Source organism: Glycine max, chromosome 8 (assembly GCF_000004515.6).
Source record: "Glycine max cultivar Williams 82 chromosome 8, Glycine_max_v4.0, whole genome shotgun sequence".
NCBI classification, from domain to species: Eukaryota; Viridiplantae; Streptophyta; class Magnoliopsida; order Fabales; family Fabaceae; genus Glycine; species Glycine max.
The window spans coordinates 3105406-3116142 of NC_038244.2; the positions used below are offsets into that span (position 1 = coordinate 3105406).

The 10737-nt window shown below is 34.6% G+C and overlaps 1 protein-coding gene across 1 annotated transcript; it reads right to left on the reverse strand.

Moving 5' to 3' along the window:
• Nucleotides 1-392: 392 nt before the first annotated feature.
• Nucleotides 393-9219, reverse strand: LOC100815114 (probable ADP-ribosylation factor GTPase-activating protein AGD14). The gene is made up of 15 exons (XM_006584781.4): nt 8907-9219; nt 8379-8485; nt 7162-7223; nt 6625-6712; nt 4769-4830; nt 4604-4697; nt 3809-4237; nt 3067-3382; nt 2735-2982; nt 2483-2638; nt 2278-2382; nt 2086-2169; nt 1499-1664; nt 1364-1409; nt 393-992 (listed from the first exon to the last, which is right to left on the reverse strand). Exons 2-15 carry the CDS (start codon nt 8475-8477, stop codon nt 857-859), a joined length of 2091 nt encoding a protein of 696 aa, XP_006584844.1. The 5' UTR covers nt 8478-8485; nt 8907-9219; the 3' UTR covers nt 393-856.
• Nucleotides 9220-10737: the final 1518 nt, after the last annotated feature.

Below are 10737 nucleotides of genomic sequence, written 5' to 3' on the forward strand. Positions count from 1 at the left end.
AGTTTATAAATTTATCTAAAAAATATATTCAATTTGACAAGTGTAGAATGTAAGGTTTTTAACTCCTGTTAATAGAGAAAGTGATAAGTATTCTTTCCTTGAGTGGTTGTAGTGACCAAATTTTTTCTGATGTGATCCTATATATATTAGGAGAATTATTCATTTTATTCATGGTTTCTCACTTCAACTTCTGTTGCAAGTCAAATTATGATAATCTTTTTCCTAAAAGCATGTATTATTAGTGTAAAAATATTTTTACACTATCAACCAATTAAAAATCACTTTATATATAACTTTTAAAATAATTATTACAATAATCTACAATCTTAACATACATGATTGGGCAATAGTATACAAAATTTTTACATTTTCAGTGTATTCAAATTAAATTCTTAATAAAAACACAATATCCATTCTTTCAAGTTTCCTAATAAAAACATCAACAAACAGACAAGAGGCATAGAACTCAAACTGAAATTTATTTGACAATACCTCAACGAATAGAAAGACCTTACAAAAATTATGAGATTACAAAATAATACAATACAGAAAAATCTGAAAAAATAACACTAGGGGCAACTTTATCTCCACAATAGTGTCTCCGTAATTTCCCCTTCTCCCCCAAGGCAGATTTTGCCTTTCATCTTTCCTATAACAATAAACAATTTACAAAGCCAGGTGCAAATATTTGAATTTGAACCCCGGGTGTGTGGTGACTAAACATAAATCTCTCAATATGCTTGATGAGTGTTTCGCTTTGACTAACAAACGCCAGAAAGTTCAACCATGTTTGTACAGGGTGTGCAACAAATCGATGCATGACTTAAATAGAGTCCAAGCAGACAAAAACTTTCGGTCATCCGAAAGGGTTCCCTCCTGCATGGTAGGGGTTTGGGGTAGCAGCAGTTGACAACCTACCAGTCAGCTGTTGATCTGGATTTGAGAACCCAAAAGCAGTTGCCTCAGTAGCAAAACTCCCAATTCCTTGATGCCTACATATTCAGTTATAAATCTTAAGTGGAAAGGAAAGTAATGACCAACCACAACCAATACTTATCGACCCTATCCAGACTACAAGTTGTCCCTTGCACAGAGATTACCTCAAATAACAAATAAAACTCAGTTCTCAGCAATCACACCTAATATCAGCCCACTCAAGGAACAATAGCTGGTGAGCTGATGAAATGTGATGCTAAAGTATGTGTTTATTAATGAATACAGGGTTCCATTTATTATTCCAACATGGGACATTTTACAAACGATTGGACCCAAAAGAGGGATTTCAAAGAGAAAAGAAATAATCTCACCTATAACAGCCCATGCAAACAGTAAAGATTATCAAGACTAAAGAACAATTAGTTACCTTGGCATTGGCATGTTAGTTGCCATTTGTTGTCCCATGTATGCCCCTGAGATTTTAGCACGGTTTAGGATACAGATAAAGAGCAGAATTGCCTTGGCATAAAGTAGTTGATTGAGGAAATAGTAATAGGTATACCTGGTCCCATTGCTGGTGCAAGAGTTTGTACTTGAGGAGGCGATACATAAGATGATGATGAGGGTGGATTCCAAGCATGAGATATATTACCCATGTTTGACGGGTGCATTGTAGCTGAAGGTGTTACACTAGGCAGAGCACCTTGCAAAGATGACATGGAAGGAAACTGCAACCAAGGAGCACCAACCATAAAGCATCAACCAAAATGCGCAATTAATTGGTGAATTAACATATTAGAAAGTCAGCATATCATACTTCAATGTTCCAGCTTTTTCAAAGCCAGATGATCAAAGAAAGAAAACACAAAATATATTCCTACGAGGCAAACTTCAGAAAGTAATGTACACTGTAGTAATTAATGATGAAAAAATACATTTAGTTAATAACTCAATAGTGGACAAATACAAACCATGACAATGCACTTTATAGAAGAGCCTAAATCCCAAATCAACAATATTAAATATAAAAGGTTTACACAAAATAGGACAAATAGTGTATAGTGTATCACGGGGAACATTACACACTAGTATATCGCTGATAAAAAAAAACACTTTATATCAATTTTTATATCAATGAAAGTCACATACTGTTGAGGCTTGAACTGGAGTTGGTTCGTTACTGACATCAAATGGATTTGTTGATTTTGATGGTTGTGCATAATTTGGCATGGGCTGTAACAGTTGTAAGAAATTTATGAGGTATGCATCATACTATTGTACTAGCCAGAAGCAACAGATTAAGATAAAGTTGCAAACTAATAAGTTGGATTGTAACAGTACCACCACATTATTGTATTGAATTGAGATACCCATGCTAGGTGGTGGACCCATTTGCCAACCTGGGACTGGAGCAGGGAACGGTGAATATTTTACAGTGAATAGATCCTGCAGAAATCCCAACTACTCCCCTTAGATAAACAATAGATACACACAATATCTGCACGATATAGATGTTTCATGAAGTAAAATATGGAGTGAATAATACCTCTGGAAGCTCACTTCTTCCACTTGGTTTTATGTCTGCTGTAGAAGGTTGTAAAACAACACGGGATTTAGCCTCATTGGCAGGCTTTGGGACGAGGTGTGATGTATGAGGCATTGGTGTGCTTGGGTTCCCTTGTACCAGTGGTACAGTCCAGGGCTGCAAGAAATTTCCAGGAAAGGGTGAACAAATACCACATCTGAATTAATTAATTAATAGACAGAACATTCGAGACAATTACTCAATAAGACAAACCTGATTATTCAAAGCTCCACCAACTGGTGATGTGGATTGTTGAATAGTAGGCTGACTAGCAGCAGCAGTGAACAAAGGTTGTTGTTGCTGATACTGCAAAGTAGCCCACTGTCCTGCATTATTGTGAGTTGATGCTGGTGTTAATCCAAAAGATGTTACTGAAGCACCACTGGCTGGGAATGTTGAGAAGCTGCTAATAATTGGTGTTCCTGCAGCAGTAGCGGTAAGAGCTGATCCCATCACAAGTCCTGCAGGAGAAACAGACGGGTCATTGAATATTAACAATATTGTCACACAGCTCCCAGAATTAGCTGTTGCAACACGGGAATCACCTTGGGCTCCTGAAACATGAGAAGGTAAAGATACTGGTACTGACAATTGTGTCAGCATGGATTCAAGTGGATTTACATTCGAAGGACCCTGAGGTGCTTTTGCCTCGGGAGCAACATCAAAAGAGGCCCAATTATTATCATTGGAATTTGCAGGCATCCCATGTTGAGCCACAGTAGTTTGCTGGGCTTGAGGAGCTGCTGAAGCAACAGGTGGTTCAGGATCATCATCAAAATCAATAAGGCTCTTAATAGTCTCAAGCTTAACTTCTGCAGGGGTTCCATTGCTGGATGCTAAGCTACTGGAAGATGCAGTTCTCTGCAATTACAATAGTCCATTTAGATTATTTTTTTTTTGTAGAAAATTAATTTTGGGAAACTTACAGATTAAAAGGGGGATAGGGAAGGGGGGAGGCCATCCCATGAAATTTGTAGTAAAGAAAGTAAATACCAAGCCACATCACTTACATGGATTAATAAGAGAACTATAAATGAACATGTTGATGTTCATGCTTATTGTCACTTACCATGTTCGTTCAATGCTTACAAAGCATTGCACATTTTGCAAAAAAAAGATATTAATCAAAATTTCATTCCCTTCCACCCTCCTCCTATTTATTTACCTACAAAACCCCTCTAACAATAACCCCTTCTACTAACTAACCATTAGAACAGTCCAATTAACTGTCCTAACTCCCAACACAGATGGTTGGAGCATATGGAACATCATCGGTAATAACTTAACCTGTGTGAGTGCTGAGCCATTAGCAGCCTGTCCACTGTTTGTTTTGGGTGGTTCACTTATTCGAAGAGGTACTACATTTTCTCCCAAGATCTCTCTAACAGGTCGGACCACAGGTGGGCTGGAAGAATCCAGATCCTTGGCTCGCTCAGGAGAAGCTCTTTCCACATTATGATTTCCATCAGATATTCTATGATCTTCAAATTTCCGTCCATCCCCAAATCTATCTTCTCGACGCCAATCATTGATTATTGGAGGACGAACAGGGCTTTTTTTGTAATCACCATATTGCCTGTTTTCTTGATCATATCCGGGACTTCTTCCACTAGGACTAGACCTGTCACTGTAACGACGTTCATGTGTGTCCTCATATGAAGGGCTTCCCTGATACGTTTTTGTTCTCATGTTTTCGTGGAAATCATCCTTGTCACCCTGTATAACAGATTAACAGTGTATTTAGTTAAATCAATTAAGCATGGACACATATCCAACGTGGCAGACTAACAAAATGTGTCCATGTGTCTGAATTAATTTTTTGGCTGCAATATGGCTACAACTCAGCAGCACTGGACTGTTTTTATTATTATTATTATTATTAAAATTAAAAAGAGGTGGAACCTGTTTCAAACTTATAAGGAAATTGTGTGCACATATATGTTGTGTCCTACAACTCTTAAAATTTTGTGTTGAATTCGTGTCATGCATCAGTGCTTCATAGGTTAAAATTGAATTTGTGATAGACTACTTTGTATGTGTTTAAAATGGTAAATCCAAAGAAGAAAACAAACACTTTAATACCTTTACTCTTGGAGGTTTGTCATAGGTCCTCTCACCGCTGAATCTTCTATCCACATAAACATTCTTAATAAAGTCCCGGAGCTTGTCAACATTGCTGGCATCAGAATGCTATTCAGAATAATGCACCCTGCAATTATACATAAAAGCTAACAAGCAAATGCTTACCTGCTATCAGGCAAAGAATGACGTTGTGGATCCCATTCTTTAAGATAGATTTCCTGTGCACGCTGCAAATATTGGATATAATGAAAATCAACTTTGTTGAACGTGCCTTACATGCTGTCAAGGCAGTTTTGATTCTGTTTTTGAATTAACAGTTCCTAAAATAATGGAGCATGATCTTTTTTATTCAGTTACTTAAATGTATTTAAATATGACACTTATTCAATATAAAAAGATGAAGGAATCCGAGACAATTAAAGGGTACTCGGACAAATTCTTGGCATCACTAACAAGGTTAGATTGCTAGGCACTACATTTGCAGATTCCATAATTGTTGAAAAAATTCTGGTTACAGTGCCTGAGAGATATGAAGCATCAATAACCACTTGGGAGATTACAAAGGATCTGTTCAAGATCTCTTTGACAGAGGTGATACATGTCTTGCAAGCCCAGGATCAGAGAAGATTGATGAGGGAAGAATCAATAGTTGAAGGAACTTTACCAGCCAAACACCACAATGCGACCAAATACAAGAAAAACAAGATCTTTGATGGAACGGGGTCAAGTTCAACATCAACCAATGCAAAAGGAAATTGGAAGAAGTCTTATCCACCTTGCCAACACTGGAAAGAGAGGACATCCTCCATTCTGATGTTGGAAACGACCTGATCCTAAGTGCAGTGAGTGTAATCAAATGGGACATGAAGCTGTTATTTGTAAAAACAGGAATCAATCACACAGGGAAGCTGCAAAGGGTGTTAATCCAGAGGAGGAGTACTTGTTTACTGCTACATGTTTCTCTAATATTGAATCAAATCAAAATTGGCTTCTTGATAGTGGTTGTACTAACCACATGACAAACAACAAGGATTTATTCAAGGAATTGAGCAATATAAGCACATTGAAGGTTTGAGTTGAAGATGACAAGTTTATCATTGTGAATGGAAAGGGAACTGTAGCAATCTCAATCAACAGAGGTACAAAACTCATTTCTGATGTGTTGTATGTTCCTAAAATTGATCAAAATTTGTTGAGTGTTGGAAAACTAGTTGAGAAAGGTTATTAAGTGTTGTTCGAAAACAAAATTTGTTTGATTAAAGATGCAACAGACAAGGACATTCTCAAAGTAAAAATGAGAGAAAATAAACCTTGCTTTAAATCCATTGGAGGAGGAACAAATTGTTTTGTCAATAGAAGAGAATGCCACTGAATTGTCTCACAAAAGGCAGAAAGATGAAGAAAAACAAGCAAATTCTAAAATAGCAGTCCCTAAGTCCCAAAGTAGTTCAACTGAAGAAAAATGTGCAGCTATTGCACAAGAGCATACAAACAAGAAGATACACTTGAGGGAAAAAGATGGAAGAATTGAACTGAATAAGAGGTGTTTAAAGTCCCTGACTAAGAACCTGAAAGCTCAAAATGACAAGGCTCAATCACATGTGAAGGAAGCAATTGCTTTTCAACAATGTAAATCAACGGGTTGAATTTTTGAAAAAGATAGGAGTTTACAGCCTCCAAGGCAAGGAAGAGTGTTGTTGAACGTGCCTTATTAGCTTTTCTGATTCTGTTTTTGAATTACCAGCAAGCAGTAACAGTTCCTAAAATAATGAAACATGATCTTTTTTTATTCAGTTATTTAAATGTATTTAAATATGAGGCTTATTCAATAAAAAAGTGTGCCAACTATTTCATCTTAAACTCATGTTCTTCTCTACTATTTTTCCTTCTCTCCTACGTTTTTTTCCTTCTCAAATTAAAACCAACAAACTTAAGAAATGTGTTAATTGCAGGGTGTTATCAACTTAACATGAGCAAGACTTAATATTAGAGCAAGTTTTAGCACATAAAAGCATTCACACCTGATTTCCTCCTTCTTGAAGTGCACTAACTTCCTGTGCACTAAATTTAGCCATTGAAACTGATTTTACCCGATGTGTAAATTCTCGGCTGGAAATTAAACAAAAGGCAGTTGAGAAGAAAGGAAACTGAAACAACATTGTCCTATCTCTAGTACAACAGAATATTTAAAATAATTACAATTTGGACAAAACTGCCAAAGAAAAATCAAACTTTTTTAGGTGTACAATTTATGAACTCCAATCCATCAAAAACATTACAACAATACACAGAAAGTACAAGAAAAATGCATGCAGCAGTATACATACAGACATTTCAAGCTTCATTGTTAGTGGAGTAGAAGATCATTAAGAAAACATATAGAAAGCCTGCTAAGTGTTATCCAAAGACACACGACAAAAACTTAAACTCCAGTCCATTGAAAAGAGCCATACTAACGGTGGGTTTCCAAAGCACCTTAAAGAATATCTATTTATCAATCCTCAAAGCCAAGACATTTTAACAATAATACCATAAGCAAAAAGATTGTAAGTACTTACTGTATTCCGCTACAGTTAATGCAAACAAACGTCCAGAAATTTGAGCAAACATATTGTGGTCCCTAACAAGAGAGAAAGAAAAAAGGATTTAATGCAGCAAACTAGTCTCAAATATCAACATCAAATTCAACAATTTCCTAGCTAGATTCAGAAGAATGCAATCAGAACAACACTCTAAAACACATTGAGATTACTAGCTCTAAAATCAAAGTCTAAAAATTTACAATAAACATGGCCAATAATAAAAGCATCCTGTCTTAAATTCAAATTCTCTTCATTTAAGGCTCCTTTTTTGCATGGAATCTAGAGATTATTGACAGGTACTGCATACTGCTATCATCGGAACAATTTTAACGGGCTACAACCATGATATTACAGAAAATCTGAGCACATCTTTTTTTTTTCCCCAAAACTTCTTCCTAATTATTAGACACATATTTTGTAAAAGCTTGTCTATAGTCTATATTAATGAAGGCATAAGGCAGAACAAGCTCATAAATTATTTGACACAGAAGTTCCTTGTTTAATAATTAAAACTCCAAAAATCAAAATATTATTAACCAAGTAAAGCTTCACTGGAAAAGATTGAAATATCTAACTCTACTATAATTTTCAATAATTGACAGTTTGACACTTAAATGAAAGACTCCTTTGTATTGGTTGGCATGCCATACGCAGGTGAAATCATACTATTTGTGCCCATCCACTGTAGCATATTCAAATACAACAAGAAGCAGCATGTTATTATCTAGCGAGTTTATCCGCTTGCTGCACCTCAAATGGATATTCAGCCAAAAGCAAAAAACAAAAAGTTGCTCTCACGTTTTCTCTGTCATAACGTGTGCAATTATTTGTGGATGGTTAAAAAACATACAATTCCTTCTGTCAGACCAGTTTGTTTCAAGAAAGCAATCTATTTGAAGTGACTTTACCATGATAACAGAGTTCAGGTGAATGTAACATTAATGACCTTGGGTCACACCATAATTCCACACACTTAGGTGCTTGAAGAGTAAGAGAAATCATTAAATTACCATTGATTGTATATCATATCAATGTCCCTCACCTGAACTACATTTTGAATGTTATAAACTAATGTAGTAATGTAGTATACATTCAACGGTACACAGTATGGCAAATCACTAGCTCAAGGAGCACCTAACAATATCTCAATCGCTGAATTCAGAACAAGATCGAGAGAGACAAAAAAATCCTACCAAGCTGTTACAGTTAATGCATCTTCGATTTGGTGTGAGTTTGAGAAGACCTCGAATTATTCGTTCATTTTTCTCATCTTCCTTCAGTCGACTTGCCATCTCTACTTCTGTTGCACGCATCACAATATATATAGCATAATAACACGTCAATGACTCACGAAAATAAACAAAAATTCAATTAAGCGAAAAATCAGATTGCTCCAAAAGCTACAGAGTAATAAACTAAAACTTTTCAAAACCACGATCATCCGCGTTCGGCACCAAATAATGCGCCTAGAATGTTCCGAAACAAAAAAATAATAATAATAAAATAATAACAACAATCTAGAACATTCCATTCCTTAAGCAGCAACTTGGAAGAGTGTAAAGAGCACGCAAATCAAACAAGAATGCAAAAACACCAGATCTGAGAATCAAACACTAGGCTAAGAAGCAGAAGAAAATGTGCAGTGCAGTGCAGGTGATATTCTGAAACCCTAAAAGTTATAGACAGAGAAAAAGGAAATGAATAAAACGAGAAGTAGTAACCTGAATTTGCAGCAGACGAAGAAGAATCAGTTGAGTCTTCAACTTATGCAGCTTATATTATTATAACGCTCTAAAAGGAGAGAGAGAGAATAGCAGATCTTTCTGAATTGAGAAATTAGTGACTGCTTTGTACAGTTCAGACTTCAGAGAGAGATTTAGCCCAACAGAGGAGAAAAAGAGAAGAAACAGAGGGGAAAAAGAAGGAAGGATTGATTTAAAAAAAGTTGATTATATTTTAATTTGTTAGGACAGCCTCCAGCTGTGTGTGTGAGAAAGTTGGTTTTGTTTTACGGTTTTGTTTTTAATTTGTTAAGGACAGTCTACAGCTATGGTCATACATGGCGACTCTAAATTCTATACCATGCTTGACCATCACATTCCTCATTTGAAAATAAAACATCAACTTCTAGAAAATAAAAACAAAAATTTAGGAGATTTGTCTTCTGACGTCATCTAATACGGACGTTGTTTCAAGTGGTCAAATGGACAATTAGTTTCTTTATGATGGAGCTATTAGTTATTTTCAAGATTGTAGTTTAGTCCTTGAATTTGAAAGAGAAATTTACTCGTTTTGCAGATAAAATGTGTTTATTTTTTACCCTGTCAAAGAATGAGAGAGGGAAAGACATCGAGAGGCCTCATCTCCAAAGTATCAAGAATTCATGTATTCCGTTTTCGTTTCTCATCGTTTTTAATTCTAAAATCTACATGCTACGGTGCATCGTTTTTAAGCTTCCATAGTTCAAGCTTTAATTAAGGAGAATTTTCGGGTGGATGGACCATGTGAAATAACCATTTTATCAAATTTATGTCTATGTTGCAGCGGTGCTCAGTTTTAAAATATCTGATTTGCTGCTGATTTTTTTTTTTAAATTTTTTGGTTCAGATATATTCAGTTTCTTTCTTTTCAACACTAACTATATAGTATATACAAAGCTGTCGAAGTGATATGATCCATATTTAAATAATTTTTTAATAAGTTTTTATAAGAGAAGAAAATAAAAAATAAAATAAAATAAGTTTTTTTTAAAAAATACGTATAAACTAAAATCAGCTTTTTGAACAAGTTAAACAAGAGAATTCTTATAAGAATTTACATTATTTTATTTTATTTTAATTTTTTTAAAATATTTATTGGAATTTTTATTCCAACAAAATTATGTGCATCTTAAAAATTATGTGCATCTCACAGTCACAGGTACCCAAAATTTCAATAATAAGATGAAGGAAACTTATGTTACGAAACCTTTTCCATGATGACCAACGAATTAGGGGAGGGACAAAACTGGAGACATCTAACTATTATTAACTAATCTGCAAATATTGATTTTTGTCAAGTGGTCCTTACGAACAACCTGTGACATAATCCAATCTCGTCCAAGAATATTGAAACTTCCCTCGAATTTTCGTCTCATATGTTCCAATCCAATAAGGATTCCCATGTTTTCTTAAACGGACAGGTTGATTTTTTTTATTTCCTTTTTAAAATTCGTTTAATCTTGTTTAGAAATTCATGGAAATAATTGTTATTTAAGATAATTAAGTTTAGTATCCTTTGAACCAATAATTTTTTTTATCATGAACTAATAACTTGTTTATATCTCATTAGTTCATTCTTCTTATATATATATAATCTTTTATTTTTGTTTTGTAGCCACAAATATATTTTTAGGTTATCATAATTTTAGAATTTTTATTAATTTTTAAATTAATATTCATTTTTAAAAGATAAAGTATTATATTAAAATTCAAAAGAAATAGTATAATAATAATAATAAAAAAATAACATTAAAATTATAAAAATTATTATTATTATCGTTGTATTAGTATA

Coding starts and splice junctions, on each gene's coding strand:
- LOC100815114 (XM_006584781.4), bottom strand. CDS start 8,477: ATGGCAAGTCGACTGAAGGAAGATGAGAAAAATGAACGAATAATTCGA. Junction 7,224..8,378: donor GCATTAACTGTAACAGCTTG/GTAGGATTTTTT, acceptor CTCTCTTGTTAG/GGACCACAATATGTTTGCTC. Junction 1,410..1,498: donor TGCACCAGCAATGGGACCAG/GTATACCTATTA, acceptor CTAAAATCTCAG/GGGCATACATGGGACAACAA.